The sequence below is a fragment of the Apteryx mantelli genome, chromosome 2, assembly GCF_036417845.1.
Source record: "Apteryx mantelli isolate bAptMan1 chromosome 2, bAptMan1.hap1, whole genome shotgun sequence".
In the NCBI taxonomy this organism is placed as follows: Eukaryota; Metazoa; Chordata; class Aves; order Apterygiformes; family Apterygidae; genus Apteryx; species Apteryx mantelli.
Window position 1 is genome coordinate 141,844,826 of NC_089979.1, and position 13,750 is coordinate 141,858,575.

The 13,750-nt window shown below is 40.8% G+C and overlaps 1 protein-coding gene across 3 annotated transcripts in view; it reads right to left on the bottom strand.

Moving 5' to 3' along the window:
• The window catches only part of DYNC1I1 (dynein cytoplasmic 1 intermediate chain 1), a 202,400-nt gene that overhangs the window by 42,527 nt on the left and 146,123 nt on the right, over nucleotides 1–13,750 (bottom strand). For all 3 annotated transcript variants that reach the window (XM_067291673.1, XM_067291671.1, XM_067291674.1), the window contains exons 11-13: nucleotides 10,400–10,546; nucleotides 6,281–6,394; nucleotides 3,375–3,508 (exon numbers count right to left, since the gene is read on the bottom strand). In XM_067291673.1, coding sequence (XP_067147774.1) covers nucleotides 3,375–3,508; nucleotides 6,281–6,394; nucleotides 10,400–10,546 — 395 coding nt within the window. The remainder of the gene's footprint in view (nucleotides 1–3,374; nucleotides 3,509–6,280; nucleotides 6,395–10,399; nucleotides 10,547–13,750) is intronic.

The following is a 13,750-nucleotide window of genomic DNA, read 5'->3' on the forward strand; positions in this document are numbered from 1 at the left end:
TTTCTGCTGTGTACAATTAACATTCAGGATCCAACACGTGGAGACATTCTCTTACTTCTGAAGACATGCATTACTGGCTCTTACATAACAATGTCTACCTCTATGGCTTGAAATAACACTTATGAATAATTATAAAATAATTATAAATTATAATTATATTATAGCTTATAGATCTGAGTAAGTCCTTATCACAAGGAATAGCCATTAAAATAAAAAGTGAACATGTCAATGACTTGTCATTAACAACTTCTTTTCCTCTTAAATACCTAAAATAAGTTTCCACAGCAGTCAGCCAAGTCACCAGGAAGCAAAACCTTTTTCACCAAATGTGAAGGAACTATTCACATGATCAGGTATCATACAGTCATTAGAGAAGATGTGTATTTCATCAGCATGAAGCTAGAATAGTTATTAGGAAGGAAAAATACAACTCTGTGTGAGAGAGCCTGCATGCAGAGTTTTGTTCCTCCTGTAAGCAAATGGTGCCAAATCAGTTACTGGTGCTGCCCCACACTGTATACAGAAAGGGGAATGATGAAATTACCCTTTTAGTTACATGTTTACATAAAAATCACCAAAGGAAAGAAATGCATTCAAAATAGCCACAGCTGTGAGAAGGCTGCCAGCCCTGTGCCACAGTGAAGACAGAGGACCCAAAGAGGTAAGGAGCTGCATGGAGGGGAACTGGTCCCTCACACCACACAGCAAAACTGAGAGCATGGTGTTTCCCACAGCTCCTACTGACCATGGCAAGGTGGCCTCCTGCAGACTTTCTATCAGCCCTAGCTGCGTGTCCTCCTCTCGAGGCCTGCTGCAGCAGCTGGACCAGGGCCTGAATTCTGCTGCCACGTTCTGTGCATTTTGGCCTGCAGATCCTGGTACAAAACACACCTCTTCTTTCATCCTCATCTTTTTGCCATGCAGTCAGCAGGGTACGTGGAGTTCCAGTGCATGAGGAGGAACACCTTGCGCATATCTTATGTTTTGACACAGCTTTTCCCAGAAGAACATCTGGCTTTCCACCATGCTGTGCTGAAGAACACAGAAGCCTCTCAAAACGAAATGGGATGATACCAAAAAGCTCTGGGGGAGAAAGGCAGGAGCAGGAAAGGTGTGTATTTGTCAAGGAGAGGGCTTGCTAAAAAGGTGGGAGAACAAGAGGATCTGACACCTCCTTCCTCTTGTGAGGGACAAGCCAGGCATGTTTGAAAGATTAGACATGAGAAATGCCCTTGAGCATTCACTTATCCCAGCAGCCTAAGACTAATTCAAACCACCAGTCACCATACAGCCTATCAGTATAATGCCTAAATAGACACAATATTGAAATGAAGTCAGCAATCAGGCTAAAATAAAAATATTTTAAATAAAAATTATTTTAAAAATATAGGTAAAACTGTACTTGCACAGTATTAGGAATGCATAATAGAAGCCTTACAATCCTAAGCCAGTGTAGCAATGTCTACTTGTTCATTATAAACAAGAAATATGATAAAATATGAATTCAGAGAATATGGAAAACTAGTGAAGCGTAGGGGCAAAATTTAAACCTACCAGTGGAATGTGGAAGAGTTTGTTCTTTACAAAAGGCATTTGAGCATCCTGGAGGATGAAACTAACAGAAGCTAACAGAGCACACAAGCGTACTACAGCTCATTTTAATGAACAGGAGGAACTGATCTTCGAAGTGGCCTGTGGTGAGAGTGCCCTTGCTCCTAACTGGATCCTGAAAGAGTTTACAGGGTGCAAAATAAAGAACTGGTTTAAATTATGGAAGTGGATTGCACCTTCCTCACCTTAGAAGCAGAATGAAGATCAGTGCTGGAACACAGCACTCAGACCCTACTCATTAAGAGACATATTTTATACTTGGAAAAAAACAGCAATTTGGCTATCATTCCAAACGATATTAGAAAATACTCTAATAGACTAAGCTTTTCCCAGGTCACTTTATCAAGTCTTACATTAATGGCCTGTCCAGACTACTCAGACACAGTATCTGCAGAAATACAGGGCAGATGGGCAGATTATTGCAAAGTCAGACCCCAGCTGAACAACACTGAGATAAAACTTGGATCTGAGTTATAGAGATGCCCTGAGAAAAAATGATCCTAGCAGTCTGGGGTAGCCTAGCTAAAAGAGAAAGAAGAACGAAAGACAGTGTGCATTCACACTGAAGGGCAGAGGAAGAGCCGCTCAGTTGTGCAGGGTTGTAGTCAGACCCCAGCACCTTACAGTCAGCAGCACACCTGAAGCGTGATGCACTCACAGGAAAATTTAGTGATAGTCTTTGCTCCATCCTCACTGCTGGCCTCAGCACTGGTCTCTGCAGACAGAATATCTCAGGCCTGGTATGTTTTTCCCTGGCTTGTCTCCATCAGGGGGAGGTTTTGGGTGGCAAGGACAGAACTTTGACCTTTTTTGTAGTATTAAACTACAGTCTGGGCATACAATTCAGCAAGGAAGGGATGTGACTACACTGTGTAAGAGAACACAAGGCGCAGTCCTGGGAGAGGGTCAACCCAAGCCAACACATCCTCTTGGCACACTGCAGCTATGTCTATATTAACAAATAAAACAGGCAGCAGCCCAAACTCAGGCCTTGAGGCCAAATGGTATGATGTGTTTTTTGTCTGTACAACAAAATTCTCTTGCCCTCCAAAAGAGGGTGGGCATATCCAAACTGCCCACTGAGAATGGACCCCAGCACTGTTAGTCTGCTAGCTGTATAGTCCATAGTAGCCCATAGTACTGGGTGGAAATGCTAGTCAGAGTCCAAAGTATATAACTGCATTAGGATGGCTTTTTGTCTGGACTCACGTGCTCTGTTTTTCACAAGTAGACATGCCCATGGTTGCTTTTCTCTACTGTATATGCCTGTAGAGACTGAAGATGAAGCTGAGGATGGTAAAAAATAAGAAAGTGGATTACCATCCCTTACAAGTGGTTTAGGCCTGATTACCCTACAACAACACTGTCTCCGAGGACCTGATTCAGCCTTCCCAGACACAGACATCTGCATGTGAGCTAGCTGTCTAGACTTCCGTTATAACCTCTGGTGAGAAAGAGGCATTTCTCAGGTGCCAGTCATCTCATCTTCAAAAGATGTCTGAAAAAGGTCAGAGAAATCAAACCCTAAAAGCAGTTATTGCTCCCCACTGACTACACAGAGAGCCTAGGGCAACTAGCCCAGTATAAATGGCTATAACACAGATGCCCAAAGTTAGGCAACTCCCATCCTCGTCATGTGAAACAGAACAGCACTGATACTGTTGGTCCAAGAGAAAAAAATTAAACACTCCCCCCACACACTTGGCTACCTCACACCAACACAGATACACAATGTTATTTAAGTACAAAATACTGAACATCACCTTCCATGACGACAAGCTGTGTAGACTGTCCCCTCTTCACTGCCAACAACAAAGTTATTGACATCTCCAGTTGGGAAAGCCATTCCTGTAACCGCCACTGGTTTGGACTTATTGTACACCAGCTCCATGCTCTCCTACCAAAACAGGTCTTAGTTATTATTCTGCAGTTGTTTTGTTGGGTTCTTTTTTACTAATTTTTTTCTAAATGTTATTCAGGGTAGCAGGAGGGGGAGGAAGAAGAAATCATTTGACCCAGTCACAGGATTTTAGTTTCTATATGGGCTATTGCAAGAAGATGCAATGTCACAAATTAGGATGCACAGCTCCTGCCACCCCTGCCACTGTCTATCACACATTTCAGAGCGGCTGGAATGCATTGGTCTGCGCTACATAATCTTAAATCAGGCAGAGATGACAGGTGAGAATTTAAAAACTAATGGTGCAGAAACTAAAGATAATACCTTAATGGCTACACTTGCCAGCCCAAGGCTCTAATAAAATACACAATACCCTTCTATTTACAAACATTTTTGAAATCAATTGTTTGCCAGGAAACACACGTAATATCATATGCACCTGAGACATTTATCAGACAGTGCCATTTGTCCCTCTATAAGCTTGGGTTAGTGTCACTACTGTCATTCTAAACACTGTTTTTCAGGGTATTTCTGAAGTCATAAACATTCTCTCTTGAGTCCATCATCAAGCTACAAGCCAGCAAGCATATTTTCTTTTTTATTCTGTAGATATAGTTCAAAGCAAATCAGCATGCCCATTTTTGCTATTGCAAATGTGACCAGCATGAACAGTTTGCAACCATTACATGATGCATATGCTTTGAGCAGATCTTTCCCATCTCTAAACTTTTTGACTGTGCAGCTTAAATGGTGTAACCGAAGAATCCACAAAGGGGCTGGATGATTTAGCAATTTTCCTTTTTAGCTATTTAAGTGGGTATGTTTTGTATGTTTAAAACACCTAAGCTGCTAGTCTTCTAGGGCCAAAGCCTGTAGCACTGATTTTCAGAAGGGCTTTTTGCTGCAGCTAAAGAAAGTGTGAGGCCCTGTGGGAGGTGAAGGCTGCAAATCCATAGGGAAATACTGCTGCTTGATTTATACTTCTCTTTGAAATACATTTAGTTCTATTAAAAAGGCAAAAGAAAGCCTGGAAAATGCATTGGCAGAGCACCTGTGGACCATATATTTCTGTGAAAATGTTCTGGGATGAGATCATTGTTCAGTGTCTCTGTGGAGGCACAGCCAGATATTGTGGTGGACCCTCTCCTCCGGGTGCCTACACCATGGCCATACATGACTGCTCTGTATCTGTGTCTTTGGAAAATTTCAGACTGACACAAACCAGCAACATTCTGCTCCTCCCAATTCAAAGCTATGGCATGCAGTTTGGCTTCAAATCCTATGCCTTTCTTTGCAGGAGTGCCACGAGCCATGCACTGACTTTTCAGTGTAATGCAGGATGTGTTCACTTGTTGAAAGCCAGTTTTGGAGCTGGGAGATTCCATCTGAGTGGTGAAGTACTGGAACTGAGATGTTCATAAATCTCTGCTTCAAAATGTAGTATTCCAGTAAGCAAATGTGTAAGGGTGGCTTTTATCTAATTCCTGTTTAGGTGAGGAATTGGGGAAGGGATTCAGGTGCCTAAACATAGATATCTGGGACATTTTAGATGTCTCTATTTCTATTCCAGAAGAGTACTGATTTCCCATAGTCCCATGATACAACTACCAGACTCATGCTGTTGTCTCAAATGAGCAAGAGCAGCATGATCTAAGTTTGAAGTTGGTTTCACTCTGAACAGGGGTTAGACTGGATGATTTCCAGAGGTCCCTTCCACTCTATGATTTGACAATTCTATACCCTGTTGTATCTGAAATTGTATTTCACATTTGGATGGGATGAACAGTCCTTGAGAAGTGTCCAGTCTCTCAACAGATTAACTATAAAGGGAACTCTAATGACTGACTTAGACTTGACACAGACCTAACTTAGATGGTGAAGGTTAGGAGAGAAGAGTCCCACCTCTCATGTCTACACTGAAAAACAAATAACTTGATAGTAATTGCACATTAATTCATGGCTAATGGATGGTTAACAGAATCATTAAGAGGAGTTTCTACGAAGTATTTTGAAACTAGATCAGATCCTATGATGCTTAACAAAAATGATAATAAAACATGGTTTCATTTTAAGAAATGATGAATGAAAATTGAGTGATGCATTGGAATAGAAAATGTACTACTCCAAAAGACAACACTTAAAAGGCACTCTCCATATCCCCTTCAGCATCAGATTCTTTGTTTACTTTCCATTATTATAATCATTTGTGGTTTGGACATTTTTCCTGGATTTCCTTTCTTTTCTAAAACAAAGGAGAAGAGGGGGAAAAAGACAATAGTAACAAACATTCCAGAGTGGGGGGAAATAGTTCTAAAACTTTTGATTTGTGTTGTTTGTTCCTTCGGCTACCGAAGGCAGGCAACAAAGTAAGCTGTCTGCCTTTGTGCCTTGGAAACCCGTAGTGCCCAGGGTGTGTTCAGCAGCAGTGCACTCTAGTCCATATTTGTTAAACAATGCTGTAGAGTAAGTACAATTCATACCACAGGCGACTTCTGTAATTACGGTGCTTTAAAATGGATTATTTCATTTTCACTTGAAACTGACCTATATATTAACGTATTACAATAATTACATGATTTGTAGTAAAGGAAATGGGTTTTGGCTCTCAGCAGAGACTGCTGGAAGCAAGCTGTACTCTTTCAAGTGCATCCATTGGTTTTAGTTTGTATAGGATGTGAGGTTTTGGCTTTTAGGAACTATGTTCCATTAAGCAGGTATCCAGCTTTAACCAAGGTGGTTTTTTTCCTCTATAGGTGAAAACAAACCCACCTGTGGAGTTGAGAGCATATCCAGGCTCCAGGAGCACATTTTGCCGTCCGTAGAGACCGTAATGAGATTGTGCGCATTCTGTGTTCCAACTACGTTGACACAATACACAGGATGCTGAAAACACATTAACACTGGAAATCAGAGACCCATTCTCACATCTTCAAAAATAAATTTCTAATGTCTCATACATTATTTTTAAGAATGATTAAGTAGTCACATAATGCCAGGAAAATACAGGACTCAGCTTTTGCCAGATAGGAATTAATTTTGCTTTTTTATTTAAAATTTAAAAAGCATGTTATAGAGGTGGAAATGTTTTCAAAGTTTCATTTTCCTCATCATAAAACAACTCAGCTGAGTAATGCTGTGAAAATGCTGAATTATGTGGATGCGATTTCACCCACAGGGACATGTATCCTTCTATTGATGGATTCTGACACTGAAAATAATTGGCAGAAAGAAGCAAATTGTCCAGATGGAATCAAAATGAAAACTTTATTCAAGAAAACAGCTGTGTAAAACTTGAACTTTGCCAGAATCTGGCTTTTTTGCCAAATACTTGCAAATGTACTCCAATAGAAAAATGTGAACAAGTCCCTCAGCCTTCTCCATCACTGGCCCATATACTTTTTTAGATCTATCAGTATAAATGTGGAGTGACTAAATTTGCTCACGGTGTTAAATCAGGTTCACAATAGTAGATGGCATTTGTCCATGGAGGCTGAATTTCTTTTAGCATACAATAATGAAACTTGGTGTCTTCATTTTTCAAGGACCTGGTAATATTTTGAGTCTAAAGTGTCAGCTGACATCTGATGGTGACATAGGAGGGATTAGATGCTCCTTCAAGTTCAGCAATCTCCTGGGAGAAAAATCAGTCAGACTGAACAATGAGATTTAATTTCCTCTGACCATTACAGGTGATCCCTCTGAATGAAGGGTAAGATGCACAGAAGGCAGCCAAAGCAAAACTATAATTCTCTGCCTCTTCTGCAAATGAATAGAAGACCCGTATCTCCAGGAAGAAAAAATGCGTATCACTAATACTTTAAAGAAAATTAGGACCAAATTTACAAGTGATCCCTATACAGCTTCTAAGCCATCTGCATTTAGGGTTATAAACCTAGCATTTGATCCTACCAAAAGGAATGGCAGAGTTACCACTTATTTTAGACTGCCTTAAGATCCCAGGTCACCTATCTAGTCAATAGTGAAAGGCAGATCTTCAGAGCGCAGGTTAGTTCTCTGGGTAGATACCTAAGTGGGTTCAGCAAATGCCTCCATCTCTAAGCGTGAAACCTGCAGCACCTGAATGCAGGGGAGCACACACCAAAGGAGGACTCAGTAGCAATTGCTGCTGAAAAGTTACCTTGTGCTTGGAGGCCACCTGCATGCACCAAAGAGTACTAAATCACAAGGTCTATTCTGATCCTGATTTCTGTCTCTCAAGATTGGCACCTGATGTCCCCCGGATCATCAAATGGATGTTAGACAATACACTGGATCCAAATCTGTGTCCCAGATGTGGCTCATGGTATTAGCGCCAGGATGGACCTTTACTTGCTCCTTTGTGGTGAGCTAATTACCTCAGTGCTAAAAATGATTAACTCATAGTGGTGTGTGAAACAAATACAGTCCTAATTTTTAATGGGTGTTTGTCCTCCAGTAGGCCAAACTAACTGGGATAGAGAGAATGGGAGGAAGCTGGCAGTGGAGTAGCTAGGATATTTAGGGGGAAGGGAGGAGAGAGCTATGTCATTCCAGCAGCACCTCCCTGTGCCAGGTCTGGCTTTAATCAGGGTTGCCAGCCATCAATTTCACGCACAATAAAACTCACGGCAGAAATGAAAAGACATAAGGCAAATGGATGAAAAAGACAACCAACTGTATGTAACAGAAAGTCTAAACAGGCTCCTTCTTTTCAGAGGGTCGCTGCCAGCTTGCTTTTATTTGTTTTGGAAATGAAATCATCATGCAAAAGGGTTTTGTCTTAATTAAAATTTCCTGTTGTCCCAAGCACAGATGTGTGGTGGGTGTGAAAGGAAATTAGTGAGTAAGCTGCGGGTAGAATTCTCTTTCCTGGTGAATCCAGGCAGCAATCAGTGAGACTAAACTTAAGGAAGGTTTATATCAGTTTTAACAACACACTCTAGGTGTTTCAGATAACTAAAATGAGAGAAGAAAAAGAGAAAAATCTTTTTTTCATATATGGCATAGGTTCAAATTTTAAAAAATCACTATTCAAACCATTTATCTAGCAGTACACACAGTAACAACTGCCTCACTACAATTATCTTAATTTAATGCTTTTTTTTTCTTGGTAGCTAGCGTTCAAGTCAGCTTTTTGCAACCAACACTTCATTTAAAGTTTATGTGATTCTTATATGTGAACAGATATGTGTCCCAGTTGTTCAATTTTCAATGATAGTCAGTTTCTTGCCACTAGTTTTCTGGTCTGCTACGTCTCTAAATTGCACTTCCAGGAGACACTGTTTCTTTTCATGCAGGTTGAACAACATTAGCTCAGATACTGGCAACAAAATGAGCAAAAACATTAGGGAAATGAAAAGCAGTGTTGAAGCTGCAACCCATGGCACAGATCATTAGATTATTACATCAACATTCATGATAGTGGAAATTTAGGGAACAATATTTGTACTGCCTGGCCCACTGTGTCTGTGCACACCTGTCATTTTTTAATATAAGAGGCATACCATCATAATACTGGCCCCAGACTGAATCTTTTGCATTAATTCATGCGACATGGCTTTTAGACGTTGTCTCTTAACTCCAGGGATTATGCTGTCACAGTCAACTAAAAGCTGAACCTTGATCTGCAAATTCCAAAGATAAGAATCACAGAACTGTAAAAGCTGGAGGTGCAAAAGACCTATTACTTTGTCTAATCCTTCTCTCTGCTAGAACAAGATTATTTTCTTATCTCTCAGAGTGCTTTGTGTAGCTCAGTTTCTTATGTTTCAGGAAATATTCTACCATTTTCTGTATTCTTATATCACATCATTACATTTTCCTCCTCCTTTCAGCCTATATTTTCTTTTCCACTTCCCACTCCAGTATTCCAAGTGGGACTTTTGGGTACATCTCCAAGAACAAGTCAGGATGGTCCCAAGCCCAGTCACAAGATCAGATATGTTCACCATCCACAGAATAAACCTGCCTGCTCACTAGAAGAGGGTGCCTGAGCCCAAACTCTGGCAGAGCAGAGCTCAAGGATGTTCATCAACCATCTGAAGGATGGGTTGGAGATCAGCATTATAGCACATAGAGGACACTATAGCAGGTAATCCAGGCTTGTCTCTTCTTCCTGCACAATATGGGTACTTTGCAATGCAAGAGTGTCTTCTAGCACAGACGTGATCTTTGTGTCAGTGAGGAACTCCCTCCCTTCTCAGGCATTTTGTGCTACTGCTCTGCCTGCATATCCCCAGATATCACCACAGCCTTGTGCCACCATCACTATATCTGCAAATGTCTTTGTGTGGGGGCAAAATGTGCTCCCACATGATTCTGTGGAAGCGAACTCCCCCTCACTGTGCTAGCTCTGCCCTGTGGCCCAGTCCAGAATGGGAAAGACCGTAAGAGTGATTTATTTATTCCTCTGTTAGAAAAGAGAAGCAAACTGGCCCCCACTCTTCAAGGGCAACAGCATTTAAGGGATTCCATTTTGATCACTCTAGGTGCCTAATCTGCTTCAAAAGACAAACTCTGCTGTACTGTACAACAAGACAAGTGTTAAGTGATTCAAATTGCCTGCCACACGGGAGAGCCAGACACACGGTTCCTCTACAGTGACCTGGCTCCCTTATACAGGCAAGAGAGTGGAAAAAGCACAGTGCCACTGAGGTGGCACATAAGTGCCTCATTCAGGTTTTGTAACTGCTCCTGTCCTCTTCAAAAGGATGATTTCCTCCTGACCCACGGTACCATACAAAGTGTGATGGTTAAACACTTAAAATAGCTGTTCTATTTCTTTCCTCTCAAGGACCACACTTACATTTGCATGTGTGTGACATCCAGCATTGTAGGCACAGCTAGACAGCTCCACTTCCCTGCTGATCATTTCCTCCCAAGAAAGAATGAGGTGACTTTTATCCTTACCGTGTGAGCAGCTGCAGATAAGGGAGTTCGCTGAACCGGAGTCCGCCTGTGACTGCGATTATCCCACAAAACAATTTGGCCAGAGTATGTCCCACCAACGACCAGGTTTGGGTGAAAGCGGGCAAAACAGACGGACATCACAGAGGACTAGCAGGTAGAGAAGAAGAGAGGGGTTACATGGTCAGTCACCTTCAATTCTCCTGCTTAAGGAAATGTGTTTTAGTTAGCGTTCTAGTAGTTTAGAAATCAGTGCATGACCCCTGTTCACATTCCTTGCACAACAGTAACTTCTATGAAAGCCAATAGGACATATGCAAAGAGCTAATTTGAGACCAAAATGTGCAGTTCCATTGGTCCTGGAGAAAATATGAATCACAGGATGAGTGTTAGCATGATGCTAAAACCCTGAGATACTCTCTCCACAACAGTGATGGGAAAGTGCTTCCTTTCCTTTCCAGAAGAACTTGAAGTAACCGGATGCCAGCCCAACAGAGAGGCTCCTGCCCCAGGCTTTCCTCGAAGGGAGGGCTCTTCCCCTATTGCTCCCTCTAGCTTTTAACTCTTAAACAGTTTGAGATGAGTTTGTGAGAGACCCTCCAAAGTGCACCTCAGGGTGGACTGCTTTGAGAGCACTGCTGAAGAGCAGGATCTCATTGGATCAATGAGTGATTTCCCTGCTACAGAAAGGTCCTTTTCTAATAGCAGAGGCAATCATATATGTGTAAGCGTAAGCACTGTTTGAGCAGAAATGAGTTTCCTCATCTTAGTGACAGCTGGGCTGCCTCTGTACATTTTCTTTCACTGGGGATGCTGAGGAGCCAGACTGGCGTAACAGTTGCCCTGGCCATCCGGTAAAGTGCTCCACAAGCCAGTATGGAGATGGATATCTACCCAGCTACCTCCTTCCAGTTTCTTTAAAATAACATACAACCTCTGAAATCCTCAAGGGAACACTCCCCAGAACCTTCATGTGCCAAAAAGCTACAGCCAAGAGCAACAAGCTGTAACTCCTTCAAGTCCTCCATTCTCTTAAGGAATTATTTCCCATTTTTATATAATTGGCCCTGGATGTTTCATCTGTTTCTTACAAATTGGAAAGTAAAAGTTACAGCATTCAAATAATTTCCTGAGAATTCACATGCTAATAAAGACATAGTTTGCAAAAAAAAGCAAATGTCATTTTTCCATGGGCAGCTTTAGCGGTGCTTACAAGCCACAGAGCAAGACTTTAACTGCTGTGTCAATTACAGTCAGAATGTTCGATTCACAGTTAGTGTTCATATTCTTAAAATTTTGTCTTCTGACTCTTTCCAACTAGTTTTGGGAAGAAATCTTCGTTATAGTTTAATTAGGGGATATTTTGAAGTGGTGATATGAAGTGGTGATATTCCTGAAATGAGAGCCCATTTTATTCAGTGACAAAAGGTTAGCCAAATTATCACATTTCAGTTGCATAAATAGCATTGCAGATATTTAAGTAAACTTTCTTGAACTGGAAACAGAGGAGCTGCCAAACTGAACTAGACCCAATGTCCACCCAGCTGAGGATCCTGTCTCTGGAAGGGGCGGATGGAGTTGTAGGAACTTCAAAGTGGACGAATGTGTAGTCTTCTCTCATCAGTATGCATCATCCTGATTTGTAGTGACTAGAGACTGATTCAAACTCTTAAACCAGAGATTTAATAACTTTCCAATAGGGGTAGAATTAATTATGCTAACTCTTGATCTCTATAACTGGGATTAATAAATCAAAATGTTCAGCTTCTACTGAATTCATGTGGCTGTCTGATATTTATTGTTCAAAGCCAGATTATATTCTAAAATAACCTAGTAGAAATACTTCTAACATACAGAAATATATTTAATAACGTATTTTTGACCTAGTAAGATCACCAAGACAATGAAATAACTTGTCACTACCTTTTCCTTCCCCATTTTCTCTGAGTTCTCATAGGTGTTCATCTGACATGTTTGATCCCTTCTCTACTAAAGCTTTTTATATGTTTCTGTGATGTTATATGGTCTAGTATCTAGTGTCTAGACCATTAGTACATATAAATGAAGTTGTAGCAACAAAATGTAGGTTCCAAACACCATTTCCAAAGGACTTACTTATTAGCATTATATGTAAGAAAAATCCACCTCTGAGTAACAGTACCTCAGTACTGCTAAAAGGCAATTAAAATTCAGCTACAATGCAGCTGCCATACAGTTTCCACAGATCCCCCATACATTATAATTAAAACGACCCTACAGCACATGTTCTACATTTTATCTCTTTGTTTAATGGCTTCATGAGTTGTTTTAATCAACCCCTCTCATTCCTTATAACTAAGATGACAGATATTCTTACATGAAGTGAAATAGCCAGATGATTTTAAAATAGTACAGCTACACCACTGTGTACACCCCACAGCAGCTACAAGGCTCCACATATATTTTAAGAAACCCAAATTCAAACAGTCATTCCACAACAAAGTTCTCAGTTTGTCCGAAACAAACTTGGGAGACTCTGAAGCAGGGCAAAGAACCAAGTGGACAGTGTATTTTTAAATGTTGTGTTTTCATGGTTAGAATGTTTTTGAATTCAGAATCCCAAAATACAGTTGAATGGTCAAGATATAAACTGCTAAAGTGTGTTTTTCATAAAGTTCAAAAATAATCTACAGACATGACAAACGGACTAATGCCCCCTGAACTACTTCTAGTTTTACATATCGTTCCAAAGTAATTCACATTCTTCAGCTGATGAAATGTTCACATCCTTTTAATTATGTCAATATTATTTTTCTACTGAAGGAAAACTTCTGTCAAATATTAGAATTTAACAGTTTAAGGACTCCACTCCATAGCACTTAATAAAGTGATTATTTTCTTAAAGTTAATGGCGGTACTCAGATGAGTAAGGGCTGTAAGATCTAGCCCATTCATTTAACAACTTTAAAAGCATTCATTTCTGAGCCTTAATGGGAGAGAGCAGCAGACAGGTCTCCAGTCTGTCTGAACAGCTCTGTGCTCAAGGAGAGTAGCAGAAGCCATTCCCCGTAAGCCTCTTCTGCCTCCAGGCTGCATCTTGTTTGCAGATTCAAGCAATCTATCTCCCCTTAAACTGAGTTTTGACACTGGCTTCAAAGGGGGAGGAACCAGCATATAGTCAGGTTTTAAAATAACAGTGTATCCTCCTTTGCACTTCTACCACACCTTTCTAGGGCAATCCCACAGCACCTTCTAATAATGAAACAGTAAAGCTTCCCAGTTAGGTAAATTTTACCTGCTGTAGTTGCTTAGTTACTTCTTGCAGAGGAAAGAAGAAGCTGGTTTCACAGCATATGGCAACGCTGCACAAAGCAA